Source organism: Girardinichthys multiradiatus, chromosome 19 (genome assembly GCF_021462225.1).
Source record: "Girardinichthys multiradiatus isolate DD_20200921_A chromosome 19, DD_fGirMul_XY1, whole genome shotgun sequence".
Taxonomy (NCBI): Eukaryota; Metazoa; Chordata; class Actinopteri; order Cyprinodontiformes; family Goodeidae; genus Girardinichthys; species Girardinichthys multiradiatus.
The window spans coordinates 13,283,296-13,299,679 of record NC_061811.1 but is presented as its reverse complement, the minus strand read 5'-3'; the positions used below and the strand labels follow the sequence as shown (position 1 = coordinate 13,299,679).

General features: G+C 39.9%; 1 protein-coding gene across 8 annotated transcripts in view; it reads right to left on the bottom strand.

The window, feature by feature from the left end:
• Window positions 1-16,384, bottom strand: part of esrrb (estrogen-related receptor beta) — a 98,661-nt gene that overhangs the window by 22,963 nt on the left and 59,314 nt on the right. For 7 of the 8 annotated variants that reach the window (XM_047345765.1, XM_047345764.1, XM_047345763.1 and 4 more), the window contains 3 exons: window positions 14,781-14,906; window positions 1,661-1,771; window positions 1,083-1,244 (listed from right to left, as the gene is read on the bottom strand). In XM_047345765.1, the coding sequence (XP_047201721.1) occupies window positions 1,083-1,244; window positions 1,661-1,771; window positions 14,781-14,906 (399 nt within the window). The remainder of the gene's footprint in view (window positions 1-1,082; window positions 1,245-1,660; window positions 1,772-14,780; window positions 14,907-16,384) is intronic. The other variant, XM_047345761.1, reaches the window with a different exon arrangement.

Here is a 16,384-nt window from a genome sequence, read left to right as displayed (position 1 = left end):
TGTGGCACTAAAAAAGGGTTAGCTTTATTTCCAGCTGGTTTGATTGAAAATAAGTCCTCTCAATTTATTAACTTGGATTTAAATTATCTTTTTAACTTACGGATATAAAATAAAAGCAGGCAGCTGCTTGAGCTTTCCTCCACGCTGACAGCTGCGCCCCTGTTATGCTGATGAGAGAAGGATGCTATGGAGTTGCCGTTGAGGGACACTGTCATTTAGTCTGTTACTCCTTCACGCTTACAGCATCGTAATGCTGTAGAGTTATGGGGGTCAAGTGCAAGATCAAGCAGAATCTGCCGGGGTTGCAAAAAAAGAGCAGCTAAACAACATGTTCTCTGTCAAAATCAGAGGAAAATTCTTGAAGGAAGCAAAATCTCTGCTGACGTGAGGCAGTGTATTCTCAATGGTGTATCCTTAATTCAACAGCCTTTTATAACCTAACACCTCGTCTATCACAATGCCTATGGGGCACGGAAGAAACATGATTATGCTTATCAATAATTCAGGAGATGTGTGTGTGCTCCTATTCTTCTGTGCATTCATGTGTGATATGATGTCTTATTTGATTGGGCAGGACCCCAACTTTGATTTAAATCTCCCTGTTTCTCCTTTCCCATTCAGTGTAGGGGTTTTAGATGCATTTTTTAAAGGTGTGTTTCTTGCAAAACTCTGATCGGTGTTTACCATGTTTACCACAAAAATACATTAAGAGAAATGTAGCAAAAACAAAGCATCACATAAAAAGAAAAAAAAAACATTGAAATACAGATTTAAACCAAACGTTTTAACAAATCACGCTCAGTGGTTTTCAACCTCATTCAGTCTAGTTGATGGATGAGCTTGAAAACTGTCATTTTAGGTAGAAAAATTATAGCTTCTGTCTGAATAAAAGTGACTTGAGAATAGAACCTTGAGGAATCCCACAAGTGATATTTGAGTAATCTTAAACTTGCACTTGCCAAATGGCACAAAACGGTACCAATCTTCTTAGAGCAGAAGAGAATAATGAATAATAATGGAAATTAAAGGTAAAATGTGATTCAAAATAATATAGAGGAAGAGTGAGTATGCTTTTTTTTTACCTGGGATGTGTTTGGCCCAGCCGATGATGACCACCAGCTCACGGTCAGCCAGGTCGCACAGCGTGGTGAGGGCTTTGATGTCGCTCTCTGGCATGGTGGGGTCGGGCATGGCGTAGATCTTCTCTGGCTCTGCCACCAACAGGTGAGACACTATCTTTGTGACTGAAAATAGAAGAGGGGCCAGTAGGATGTCAAAAAAAAAAACAGAAGAAGTCAGAGTTTGCAAAGTTCACAAGGCCACAAAGATGGACAGTACTGATGAACATGACAATATGATTCACTCAGAGAAATGGTGGTGCCTCATTCCTTGAATTTTTGTAGTAAATTAAAAAGAAGCTTTGAGTGAAAATGTGTCCTTCAGAATTCAGTTGTATAATACCGGTCACCTGACTTAACAGAACTTAGAGCTTTGGCCGGAACAATACATGGCCTACATTTCTGACCAATGATCTCTCAACTATCCAAACATGGGAAGGACAGGGGAGCGTGAGTCTAGCCTAGATATTTGCCTCAGGTTTACCTGGACGCTGGCCGAGTGGATGAGGGAGACAATGGACTAGTGATGGAGCAGTACTCACGAGGCTTTTTGGTAGGAGGGGGGAGCGTCAAGCCCAGGTACGGGTTGTTTTCTGTGTCCAGCCTCCGCTTGTACTTCTGTCTACCCCCTCGCACACGGTCCAGACGAACCCCTGGGATAGAGGAGACAGATTGGGCCCCAGATGAAAAGTGTGCATTTCTTTTAGCAGAAAGAATTTAAGGAATACCAAAAATGATGTCTGGCACAAGTATTCATACTCCTTGACCTGTCTTACATTTTGTCACGTTACATCCCTAAACTTGAGTGTATTTTATTGAGATTTTATGTGATAAACCAACACAACCTCCAAACACTAGAAGCCCATCTTTTCTATGGCTATTTAAAGTTGGTCAGTCCTTTATTTAGCTTGGAAAAGAATGTTAAAAATTGCCTTTTTTAGGCCTGAGGTCCTGTCCAAATTTACAGTAAACAAAGAAAGTCAGGCTTGATTAATCAATCTGATTAACCCTAACCACCTTTCAAGCAAGTTTAAACATCAATAGACGTGTTTATGTAAATCTTTCCACCTTTCACAGTTCAACCACATTTTCACATTTTCACATTTTGTTTAGATGGAAGGTGTTAGGTATTATTTAGTCAACTCAGAGGTAAGGAACGACACAGAGTCAGTTTTCACTTGCGGCAAGGGTAGCTGTGAAGTACAGACTACAAAGTATTAGCACCCCTGTCTCATTATTTATATATGCTGGTTCACACATAGTTCAACAAACATTCAGGGTGTGTGTGTGTGTGTCTGTGTGTGTGTGTGTTCCTGTCTTGGCATCACAGTGAGAACCATTTTCCCGATTTCACCATCAAATTGAGGACCATTTGTACCAAAGTGAGGACATTTTGCTGGTCCTCACGACCTATTTTGCTAACGGTTAGGTTTAGGACTAAGGTGTGAATTGACTTTAGGTTAAGGTTAGGGTTAGGCATGCACTGGTAATGGTTAGGTTTAGGGTTATTGTCAGGGTTAGGGCATAGAAAGGGTTGAAAATGACTGAAAATCAATGGAAGTCAATGGGAGTCAACACATGGTCCTCACTACATTTAGCAAAACAAGAGTGTGTGTGTGTGTGTGTCAGTGTGTCAGAAAGGTTAGGGTTCATGTGTCTTGATTTTAAGCAGAGAGAAAGGAGTGAGGATTCGGTGCCAGTCCCTAGATGTTGCTGATAAAAGCATAACTCACCCTTCTCTCTTATCTCTTTGTCTATGGCATGTGGGGGAAGAAAGCACTTAAAGCAGACATGAGTGATAAACAATACAAAAGTTTTAAAAACCCTAACAGAAGGGAATACATTTTTTCAATATTTTCCTTGGGGATAAAGAAGTGAATAATTGTAGGGGGAAAGGAAACTGATACATTGTTTTAAATTTAAAAAACATTTAAACCTGCAACATGGCAAAAATTTCACCCCAATGAGTCAATACTTCACATGGTCAATGCAGCTGCAAGTCTTTGTATCCAGCTCTGCAAATCTGGATGCTAAAATCTTTGTCCATTCCTCTTAATAAAATAGCTCAGGTTCAGTCGGCCAAAATAGAGAGCATCTGTGAACACCAGTTAACATATTCTCAAATAGTTTTATGACCATACTTTGACTGGGTCGTTCTAACATATGGATATTTTCAGCAGGACAAATGCCCTATGTTTAAGGTTGTTGTTCTGCTGGAAGGTACACCTCAATCAGCAAATCTGTACCAGTTTCAGGCAAGTTTTATTTTTGACTAGTTGCCCTTTATTTAGCTTCAACCATCCTACCCTCCTTGTAACTGAACAGTTTATCTGCCCCTTCTAAAGAAAAATGCTTCCTCACAGTGTTATGCTGCCTGTGATGTTGTGTTCAGGGTAACAAGAAGTGTTATTTTTAAGGTAAAATAATATTTAATCTTATCTAAACATAGTATCTTCTTCCACATACTTGTTGTGTCCCATGCATAACTTGTGTCAACTTTTAAACTGGACTTTTTATGGCTTTCTTCTTGCCACCCTTCCATAAAGGCCAGATTTGTGGAGTGTGCAAGTGCAACAGATTGTGGAGATACACCTGAGATGTGCATCTCCTTCAGAGTCCTCATGGGCCTCTTCGCTGCTTCTGTGATTAATGCTGTCCTTGGTAGGTTTGCAGTTGTTTCAGATGATAGATCAGTGCTTGGTGCGATGTTCCTAGCTTGGGGGTATTGTTTTATCAGCTAACTCCACTTTAATTTTCACCAGAACTTAATTCCTCATCTGTCCATTTTGTTTCTCGGTCTTCATGATGCTGTTTGTTCACTAATGCTTTTTGACAAACCTCTGGGGCCTTCAAAGAACAACTATATTTATATTGTGATTAAATTACACACAATTGGACTCTATATATTAATTATGTGACTACTAAAAGCAGTTGGTTGCACTAGTGTTTATTTAGCGGTCCTAATACAAATGCAAGCCACATTTTATTTTCTATTACTTTGTGTTGGTCTATCATATAAAATCCCAACAAAATACATTGTAGCTTGTAGATGTCATGTGACAAAAGGTGGAAAAGAACAAGGGGTATGAATATGTTTCCTAGGTACAGTATGAACAGGCATTGAGTAGGTCAACAAAGTGAAAAGATCTTCAGTAAAACTCTAAATGAAAGATTACAACCCTTAGATCATGTATATGAAAGTAGTTTGCCTCTTAGATGTGTATAAGCGATCAAAAGGGACTGCATGGGGGGATTTGTGTGTTGAAATGCATTCCTGTGCGTGTTTGTGTGTGTGTGTGTGTGTGTGTGCCCGGCTGTGTCAGAGGCCTTGCTGCCTTCCCATATGTGGTCCATGCCTGGCTGGTCTACTGTGACACAGCTGAGCCCAGAGCAGGTCTAAACATATGAATATTTCATGCAGGGTCAATGATCTCACAGACTGGCCTTCTAATTATTTAGCTTTTGGGGTGAGGCAGGCTGCATACTAATTAGCTGCCAGCTACCTGCCTCTTTGCTCGCGTCTGTGAGCTCGGGTGTGCTTTCCGCCATATCCACAAAACAAAAACCGTGAGCCGGGCTCCGGGCAAAGACGCAGCCACACACAAAACGTACAGACCTCCTGCTGTCATACTGCAGATAGATAACTGGGTATTGCTTTCCCATAAAAGACCCCTATTTCACCCCTCTTTCACTGGAGCAGCACGGAGGCCTTATCACCCCCAGCCACACCTAGGGGGCCAGGTTGCACACTGATACTGTAAATGTCAAGCCAGCCTCATAATAACATAAGTTATTTATTATCTCATTATTTGATAAGAATGTTTCTATTCGGATGTCTTTTCTATTCTATTAATTTTCAACATTGTTAACATATTTCATAGACGCTGTTCCTTTCTTTTGATTTCCCTGAGCAGGTATTTGGTTATTTAATGCAATTGCATGCAAGTATTTATATCCTGCATCCTCATACTTGTGTGTCATTGCTACTGCAAAACCTAAGTCTTAATCCTGTCAAGAGGGAGAATCCTTTCAATCTGTATACATAATGTAACCCCTCAAACAAATTTAATATTAAAGGATGGATGGGAAAAGGCTCAATGAAATGCTCATGGTGGAGGAGGAGTTAATTTGTCAGCTTCCTGCGTCCTCTGAGTGAAGAACGCCCGCAGCCAGAGCACTTCCTTGATGATTTCATCACTTTATAACAGGGAGGACGGTGTCAAATCCGGACATTGTGTGGCCACTGCAAATGAGCCTAATACAATTTACCCATCAGCAAGTGTTCTTGGAGAGGATGAGTTTGGATGTGCCCCATGCACAAACGATTGGAGGTCGCCCGGTGAATGGGAGGGAAGGAGAAAAATCAGATGAGCAAGACAGAAGTGATGGCCTTCATTTAGCAAAAAGGAACTCACCAGCAGGTTTATGCAAAATATCTAGATTTTTTCCTCTTATCTGACATGAACAAAGCTCCTCTCTCTGTTAATAAATGCATGGAGGTGGCATTACAGTGTATTACAATGTATTGTCTTTTTAAAGTATTTGTACCTCTTTGTACCTCCACATTTTCCGGCAAACTTGATATATTTTGTTGAATATATCCTTCCACTGACAAGTGATCTTCTTTTTCAGTCTCTAACAGCCTCTTATATGTTTCTTCCAGGATTGTTTTGTATTCCAGATAACTATCCTCCAATCAGCTCACACCGGCTTTTCTATCCTGGCTGAAGAAAAGCCTCCCCACAGCATAATGCTGCCACCACCTTGAGTTACTGTGTGTAGTTGTCTTCAGGGTGATGTGCAGTGTTGGTTTTTATCCTCACATAGAGTTTTACATGCAGAACTTCCTCCCATTGTCTATACCTGCTTGTCCAAGCAGGATAGCAGGGAAGGGATGGGATGGTTATTCCTAACTCCAGTTATTTAGCAGGTGTGCTGGGTATATTGTGGACAGGTCACCAGCCCATCACATGGCATCTGAGTTGTGGATCTCTGCAGCTTCTCCAGAGTCACCACAGACTTATCAGCTGCTTTACTGATTAATGCTGTCTGGGCTGTTAGTTTATGTCTTGGTAGGTCTGCAGTTATGCCATACTTTCTCCATTATTTGATAATGGACTGAGCAGTGCTCCGCGAGATGACCAAAGCGTTAGATATTGTTTTCTAACTTAACTCTGCTTAAAACTTCTCAACAACTTTCTCCCTGATCTGTCTGCCGTGTCCCTTGGTCGTCATGATGCTGTTTGTTCACTACTATTCTCTAACAAACCCCTCAGTTCTTCATAGAAAAGCCATATTTAGATTAAATTAAACACATGTGGACATAGTTATCATAATTTCAGAAGGCTTTTGGTCTCACTGGATTTTCTTTATCAGTGTCTGAATAAGGGGGATGAATACAATTGCACCCTATACTTGTCAGCTTTTCCTTTAAAAAATATGCATCGATTTCATTCCAATTAACAATAATGTGTTACAAGGGGTGTGAATACTTCTCCAAGGCACTGTAACTGTATATTTCATTTTTCCTATATAAATCATTTGATTCCCTAGAAACACAAATCTGATTAGGATTCTTTCAATTTCCTGACACTGACAACCCACTAACCTAATTACCCCAAATTCCCAACAGATGTTCATCCTTCCCAGCTAGAATAACGAAGCTACCTCCACACACACACACACACACGCACACACACACACACACACACACACACACACACACACACACACACACACACACACACACACACCCACCCACACACACACACACACACACACACATGAAAATATCCTACTTTCCCAACATGTAAACACGTATGCAGTAACCTGTTTTTGTTAGAGTCCACTTCCCTGTAGCTCAGATAGTTTTTATTTGAGCCACGGAAAAATCCTGTCATGGTCCAACGTGATGTCACCACTTTCTACAGTTTCTTCCAGCTCTCCTACTGAGAGTGGCTCCTGCCAGGTGACAGCGCTTCGACTATGCCAGTTGAGCTGTGTGGCTGTGTCAGCTGGCGATGGAGGGTGGATGGGTGCCTTTTTTAATTACAACAGTCCTGGTCATAATTAACAATGGAGACAGGAATTAAAACTCGGCACTAACCTGCCGCATTTTACTGTCCAGACAGAAGCAAAGGGGAAGACTGAGTGATCATAGGCGTCTCGTTATATTTATTCATTCACTTGTGTTGTCAGAGAATGTAGTGTGGATTTTTTAGGATTTTTTGGGGGGTCTGACTGTCTGTTGTCCTCCCTCCAGAGTAAACAGGTATTGTGTTATAAATGTGTAAAAAGAATTTTATGCAGCTCATCCAAAGTCATCTTACTGTTTTATAGTCCACTGTACAGTGAAGTGAGGGCCGCAGCGGGTGAGCTCGGGTATCATCTCTTCAAAGAAAGATGCTTGTGGAAGGGGATTTTGGCCAAGGCGGCTGGCATTCGCACATGGATTAACACAGGCCTTGAGTTGGGGGCTGGGGCCAGCTGACCTAGGGCTCCTCTTTCTCTCCAAAAACAATAATAATCCCCCTTCAAGCACACTCCTACAAAAGGGCCTGTCTTCACTCACTTTGTGTGGCAAGCTATGGTATGGGCCTTTATTTTGAGTCCCTCACCTGTTCAGAGTGTCTCTCCATTGGGGAAAGTGTCAGGATGTCTGGGATGGTTGGCAATGCCAAGGGGGGCTTAGGCAGGCCCTATTTTAGCTGGGAAAATCAGAAGACCACATGGCAAGGCATGGTGAACCCTGCCTTTCATGGAAGCTGCTGCGCTAAACTGCCATCAGCACTATTTCAAAGGGCCCCCGATGCCAGCTTTGAATGCTTGCAAGGGTGTCGCAGCATTTTTAATCAGGAATGGTGATGAACGAGGGTAGCGGAATATTGTCACACATTGCCCCCTTCTCATCTGCTGACCCCAGAGTCACCAGATACTTCATTTACAGGTTAGCTACAATATCTTGCTGAGCTAACATCCTCACCTGTCGATAATTTCAAACAATAAAGGCAACTTAAATCCCTATTCATATCCCAGTTGATAGTGATGTAAAATATTTTAATATTGTTTTGAAACTGAATATGCTTATTTTTGTTTGGATTGTTTTCTTGTGCTTTACTTATGTAATACCCTCCTGAGACCCAGGAATTCATTTCTGTATACTGTAGTACACATTAGTTTTTTCTTAATTCCTCATATACTCTAAATGTGACTCTGTTGAGTCCTGGTGTTCCTTCAAGAGGACAATCCTAGCTTTCCAATGATATATCATGTGTGGTGGTGTGGCCATGCCAAGTAGCCATTTTTATAACTCAAATATTTTTCAATGTAATACTTTGTTTTAAGTGATTAAACATCTAAGGAACATTTTGAGTGAGTTTCCATGGCTCAGCTTATTTATTTTCTCGGGCAAAACAACTAATTTACTCATGTTCACTGTAGTGCACATTAGGACTTACTTCATGTTTGTTTTATATTAATTTAGTAGACTCTGACAGAGTGTGAGACCATTCTCAATAGAATCACAAAGGGAAACTCAGACATAGACCTTTCAGAAGAAGAGAGTGAAGGGAGAATAGCTGAGACAGGGGAGGACGATACAGATGAGGAGCCAGATGAATTTGACCAAGACGCAGAGCCACAGGAAGTTGATGAAGACACAGAGCCAGCTGAAGTGTGCCGTCGTCCATTATGGGCCAAAACCAACTTGTAGGCTTTTAAATCAAAGCTATTGTTGAAATGAATAAACAACACATGTACAAAACTTAAATCAGTCAATTGAGTGTGTTTTGTCTTTCCATTAGGTTCATGCCTGTATTGGGAAAATGCAGAATTGCAGATGATGGTACTCTGAGTAGCAGAGACTGGAGCCCACAGCAGTACTTCCAGCAGTACATTGACCAGATACTAATTAAGGATCTGTCATTCTTCACCAACCAATGCATGTTACTTGATTCAGGCAGAGGAGATCAGAACCTTTAAAGGAATGTCAGTGTACATGGCATGCCTTGATTTTCCCAGAATTAAAATGTACTGGGCTGCTAAAACAAGAGTCCCAATCATAGCTGACTCCATGCCAAGAGATTGTTTTCTACAAGATCAGGTCTTTACTGAAAGTGGTCAGTTATCTGGATTTGCCTGAAGAGGAAAAGAAAAAGAATCCCCTCTGGAAAGTCAGACCAGTTTTGAAAAGAGTCCTCCAAGGTTGCCTCAACCTACCCAGGCAAACAAAGTTCTGTATTAATGAACAGATGGTGCCAGTGTCCAGTCCATCGGTTTGTATCTGGAAAACCAAATCCAACAAGATTAAATGTGTTCACTCCTGCAAGTCCAGGTGGCCTAGTGTTGAACTTTGAAATCTTTATAGGCAAGAACACCTTTGCTCAAAACCAACTGATGGTAATAGGTGGTAATTCGTTCATGCGTTCGACTGACACATTCCCCAGCGGAACACTGGTCTACTTTGACTGGTATTTTACCACGATCAGCCTTCTGGATGCTCTTCGGGAAATGGGCCTGCCTGCTACAGGAACAATTCAGAAGAATCAAATTCCAAAAGAGTGCCACTTCACTGCTGACAAAGTCCTGAGCAAAACAACACAGCAGTCATCAGAAATTATTGTTGTTATCGAGACCGGATGAAATGACTCACCAAGTGGATGGACAACAAGCCTGTTGTGATGGCATCAACCTCTCATGGGATTGAGCCCCAGGATACGTGTTTCAGATGGTCCAAAAAACAAAAGCAACAAGTCCAAGTCACAAGACCTGAAGTGCTTGTAGAATACAACAGCAACATGGGAGGGGTGGACATGTGTTATCGCATACTCAGCTTCTACAGAATGTCCAGCTGTACCAAGAAGTGCACTGTTCATACTATTCTTCATTTCATTGATTTGGCCATCACCAACTTGTGGCTTCAATACAGACAAGACAGAGGGGCCTTGAGGCCACGTGCAGCACCAATGTACGCGCCTGCAAAGATGACCAAAATTCACCAGCTTTCAAGTTCACCACCTTTGTTCAGATGAAAATCACTATAATCACACTGCAATGCCAAATTTACACAGAATAGGTAAATAAGTCAGTAAACAGAGTCTAGCTGTGTGTCATTTAATCTGCATGGATCCAGCTGTTCTGTGAAGACCTCATGTGAACACAGCACATCCATGCTGACATATGGTAGGGGCAGCATGATGCAGTGGGGATGCTTTTCTGCAGAAGTCTGGTTAAAGCTAAATGCAGGACAATCCTGGAAGAAAACCTGTTGGAGGCTGAAAACCGTTGAGCCTGGGGTGGAGGTATCCCTTCCAGCAGGACAACAACCCTAAGCATACTGCCAGAATGGAATGGTTCAGCTCAAAGCATATCAATGTGTTAAAATGGCCAAGTCAAAGGCCCTGTCCTAAATCCGACTGAAAATATGTGGAAAGAAAATAAAATGATGTTCACAGAAGCTCTAGATTTTAATGAATGTGAGCCACTAAGAATAGGCAAAAATGTCAGGTTTATATGACCAAAGCTGGTCAAGACATATCCCCAAACCATCTGCAGATGTAACTATAGCGATAGGTGGTTTTACAAAGTATTGAGTCCAGGGCCCTGAATACAAAAGCACACCACACTTTTCAGATTTCTAATGAACCCTGAATCATTTTTCTTTTACCCTTCATTCATTCTGTGTTGGTCTGTCACATAAAAACTCCCAAAAAATCCATTAATGTTTGTGGTTGAGGATGAAGACTTTTGCAAAGCACTGCATCGTCCAGGTCCTTTTAAACCTCCAATAGGAAACAATAAACCCAGCAAAGCAAATGCTGAGCAATTATACAACTTAAATGGTTCTGCAAATAAAGGTTGGAGTGGGGACTAAATACACCAATGTCTGTGGAGGAGTCTCTGTGTGTACGTGAGATACAGCGAAAGGAAAAGAAGACAGCAACTGCCACCAAATTATGTCAATGTAATCTCTCAATACTATCTTGTCTTCTATCTTTCTCTAAGCTCTGATCCGTTTCCATTGATCACAGGAAAAAACCTGTTGCCCCTGACATTTGATTCTTGTATCGATCACTTCCTTCTTTATACAGTCAAAGGAAAGTGCGGCGACTAAACATGGGTTTCAGACAGGTCTCTTGTAATTCCTGTAATCTGGCCGCTGATCTTTAGCAGACTACTTTACCTACATTTCTCTTGCTACACTATCAGATAATAAAAATTTTAAATAACTTCAGCCAATACAAGTGTAATGTGAGAAATGCCCTTCCTGTTACTTTCCTAAAAACATATTTGTCATTTAAAAATGGATAAATAGTTTAATAAGTTATATTTAGGTGATCCTTTCCGTTGTGACACAATGTGACCTTTCTTTAGTAATTGAAGTAAGTGGCATCCTCAGTCACATGAACAGTGGCCACCTCCACATGACGAGCCCAAGCGTGGTGTTGAGCCGACGGCTTCAGAGAGCTTACAGCTGACACAGACTGTGTGTTATTCTTTCCCTTGAGTCTCCGATAAAGCCCTGAGCCCCAAAACAGATCTTAGAAAAAAGATCTACTGCACTTCTTCTACCCATAAGTCCTGGGAAATGTTTTTAATAATTGTGGCTCAAAATCAATAAATCGCGAGTGGTTTATGATAACTGCAGCATTAATCTTCAATCACACTCTGACAATAGCAGCAGCTTTGTGATGAGGACTATGTAAAAGAGGAGAGTTATTCTCATTCTGCTAATATGCTGAAGACTGCATTAAAACTACAAGGCTTAGCCGAAGAGTGAATATTTGAGTTTTACATTCTTTTTACTTTGACCTGACACTGGTCATTCATTTACAGCTGTGGCCACATATTTTTGTAGGCTTTTATTCTGCAGGATGATATATTGGCTTAAAATTTTCATCAGATAGTAATGCGATTACTCTGTCTTTCTGGCAGTGAGGCTTTATCTGGCCGCATGCAGTCCTGGAGATTCTGTTACTGTGCTGCGGATCCATACGGACAACAACTCTGGATCCAGCCGCTGACTGAATATATATGCATCTACAAATCCTGCTGTCCGATGGCAGAATAATGGGGGGAAGAAAATAGGAGTCTTTCGAATTGCAGATACGTTAAAAGTGTACGTTTAAAATAGATATTGTAGCCATCTGGGTATTTTGGACGATAGGAGACAACATAGTCTGGGGCAAAAACAAGAAGAAAAAAACTAAATAATGTAATAGTATTTTGCAAAACATATCATGAAATAATGCTTAAAAACAGTTAGAAAATGTGCTGAAATATTGTATTGCTACAGCACACCAAACAGGGTTATTGCATCTCATGTATTTGTTTCTTAAAATTTGATATTAATTTGTAAAATGTGAGTAAAATACATAAGGCAATAAATAGTTTTGTATTTTATTATAGAGGATAAAACTGTAGACAAACTTTCAGATGATGGATTTGAACTGCGTTTTTTTCAGGGTGGACTGATGATACAACAAACATATTCAAATAATTTTAAAAAACAAGAAGTTTGAATTTAACTTCAAATTTTTTAATTTACACAAGGTCGAAACTATACAAAAAAGCTTAAATATATACATACATCCCCACTAATGTTTAGTGTAAAGTCCCTTGGCATGGCACAGAGCAGCCACATAGTTTTATCAACCATCAAAAAGCTTCCAGCAAAATATTGGCTGAATACCTCTATTCTTCTTGGCAAAATTTATGAGGTGTATGTAGACCCATCTTTCGAGGTTAGTCCACAAATTATTAGTTTAGTTAATGTCATACCTTTCCAAAAATATAATATTAGCTTGCTTTATCTTTTGATGTGTGTTTGGGATTACTTTCCTGTTGGAACATCAAATGTTTTTCAAGTTTAAAGCTGTCTAGCTGCTGATTTGAGATGAGATTATTTACTTTAATACAGTTGATTAATTAGTGCCAATTCACAACAGCTGCCATCTTAAGACAAACAGATATAATTTATATACAGAAATATACAGCCAATCTAATACATTAGATTCAATTAAAAACATTCCACTTCACTTCTAGTTAAAATACGAAGCTGTCAAGTTCAGTTTATTACTCAAGTTAATAAAAATAATTTTTCTATTTAAGGAAACCAAGCCAAATGCATGAAGTCTCTGACTTTGCGACGGGATGCTTAATTGCATCGAGTCGTTTACAAAAGCTAAAGAAACTAAAGGCAGTCCTCCTCCAATATTATTCCATAACCTTTTTACAATCTACCACTACCACCAGCAGCAAGACAACCCCACATCATGCTGCTGCCACCACCATGCTCAACAAGCCAAAAAGCTCAATCTTGCACCTGAAAATTTCAGTCAATCCTGAAGATGTTGTTTTTGGAGTGAGGCTCCTTTATTGGTCAGCACCCTCTCAGTTCCTGTTGATGTAAAGCTGGCACCTCTGTGGACTGCAGTTTCAGCAGTTCCCAGTTTAGGGTCAGCTTGAGTCTTACTGGGTTGCTGGACCGTTCCAGATCAATCTAACTATTATTTTTCATCTGAGGGTGGCAAATTTTGATCCAATTAGTGAAATTTTGGAAACAATTGTGTGTCCAAAAAACATAACCACACACACATCAAAACTAGTTTTGGAAAAGATAAAGTAGGCTAAAATATGGTTTTTGAAAAGATCTGAATTAAATTATACTGATAATCTGGCCAATGCTTACGAGTTGGGCCAGTGTGAGGAAATCAACTATTTTAAATGAACTCTAAGAACAGTGGTCAGATTTCCAGCCCGAATTATGCCAGAAACTTGTTGATGGCTACAAAACAGAATGTGGTTTCTTTTCAATTTGCCAAGGGAGTTTTTACCAAATATCTGTGAGGATATATGTATATATTTGAGAATTTACTAAAGTTGTTTGTTTTATGATCTTTTAGCCATGAAAAAAAGAACAGTTAAATAAATAATTTTGAAGCCTAAAATGAATACAAATGTCAATACTTTTAATTATGATCAACATAAATTTAGTCTTACCTAATTTTGAGATATTTTTGTCTCCTATTCTTAAAGCATCAACTGCAATGTTTTATCTTAAAGCCAGAAATCTTACATTATAGCAACCAAGGAGTGAGAATGAATAAAGACATCAGGCATGGAGGATGTATAATGCAGTGAAAGCAGAGAGGTGCCTCCACTAAAATAGCATCCAAGGCTCTCAGGGGGTTCAGCCAGTAGTGATATTTAGTGGGAGAGAAACTGTGACCAGACAAATCCATCTGGAGCATGTTTAATTGTCACTGAATTCCCTGATGATTTGACTTTAAAAAATCCACAGGAAGAGAGCTGAGATGTTCGGAAAACATTTAGTGGATCAATATGCCAGGGAGAGCTGAGACTGTGGCGAGCGTGTGCTGTGGGACCCAACGTGAGCCTTTCCAAGCAGAATACTGTTACATTTCTGTTATTCAGACGGCAGGAGTAACCTATTCAGCATATTTCTGTCCCTAGCTCAACTGCTCATTATTTACTGCTGTGTAGGTAGAAGGAGGACAAAGGGTTGTGTTGTGAAGCACTAGAAAAAATCCCTGATTGCTGCAGCAATCAGGGATGTAACAACGCAATTACCCTGAAAGTGAGGGGTGCGATGTTAGAGATGTTTGCGTAGATGTGTGTAAAATTAATAAAAAATGTTCTTACTCTTCTTACCTTCTTTGAGCATCCCCACTTTGAGGCATTTCATGAAGCGACAAGCCTGACATGATTTGCGTCTCCGTTTTGTGATCTCACATTCGTTTGTGGCAGGACAGCTGTATTCTATGTTACCTGGGAAGCATAAAAAGGAGCGGGTTAGGACAAAAACATTATTAAACTGTGGCTACAGAGCCATGTAAAAACATTTTTTTAACAGATATTTCAAATAAGCTGGTGTTTAGTCACATGAGCTTTTTAAAAACATTAAAATAATTTCTCAAGTAATTAGTTACTGATATCCTAGTATCCAAAGAGTTTAAAAAAGTTATGGTTTTAAATATATGTATTTTGTGTCACATTTGTACAATTTAAACTCTTCTTAATGAGATGCCTGAGAAAGTGCCAGAGCGACCAGTTTTCTTCGGCTATATGGACCGTAGTAGCACAGTGCTTCCCCAACCCCACATTTTGTTGCACACCCTGAAAAACTGGTCTATAAAAGGTTGCTATAGTTGTCCCTTGCGTACCAACAGGACATATTCAGTTGTTTAAAAGTATTTAAGGTTGCGAAAAGAAAAGTAAAGCCATGGTTGGGAAAAACAGCTGCTGTCTTACTGTTACTTATCTTGCTATGTATGCTGGCACATTGAAAAACATGTTATCCAGGTCTAAGCATGAGGAAATGAATCTAATTTGGTGGTACATAAAGTCCTGCAATGTCTTTGAAGTATGTGTGCCACTGTTGATGCATTCCTGGTTTTAATAGAGTGTATGAATTGGGATTAAGGTTGTTGAATTCACAGTTTGGAACTGTGTCAGGAGAGGGTTTCGTACTTTTTTGTTTGTTTTTTCATATTGAAGGATTAACCAACAAGCTGGAGATTAAGTTTCAATGCTCTGTTAGTGCCCCCAAATGGTCAGATAAGTATTAGCCCAATAAATCAGAAAGTATGTCATGCTGTTAGTTTCACTTTTATTTTCAAGCATCCAGCATTCTGAGGCAAGGGAATCAGCACAGCTATAGCTTTTGTACGAGTTGAGTAAGGTTATGATTGGTGGTTGCTGGAATATTTGAGTAGCACTGTGCAAATACTGTAACAGTGGTGCACATGTGCTGTTTACATTATATGAGAGAAACGAGCACCAACTTTAAAATTGATAGGTAAAAAACTTATATTTTGTAGTTCAGATATTATGAAGTGAGACTCCGTGAAGGTAGGCAGATGTCATGTCGCATTGAGTTTGTATAAAAGTGAAGAAATCCTCAGAGCGGTGGTAGGCTAACAGCCAGTACGACTGACCCCACATTTAGCTGATATTAGCACTTTAAAAAACTGAAAATGTTCATATCCCCGTGATTTATTAATAAGTCAAAAGACTAATGCTGAATTTGTTGCTTTTTTCTTAGTAAAACAACATTCATGTTACTGCGCTAAAGCTACTTTGGCAGAGATAGGTGCTGGTATCAGTCAACCTGCTCAGTTGATCATGAGTCGGTGGATAATTTCAACTACAACACCTGGGAAAGCACAGGAATGAACTTCAATAAATACACAGATGACAGGGTGGTTTGATACTGGCTGCAACCTCAACTACCTTAACTTTTGTAT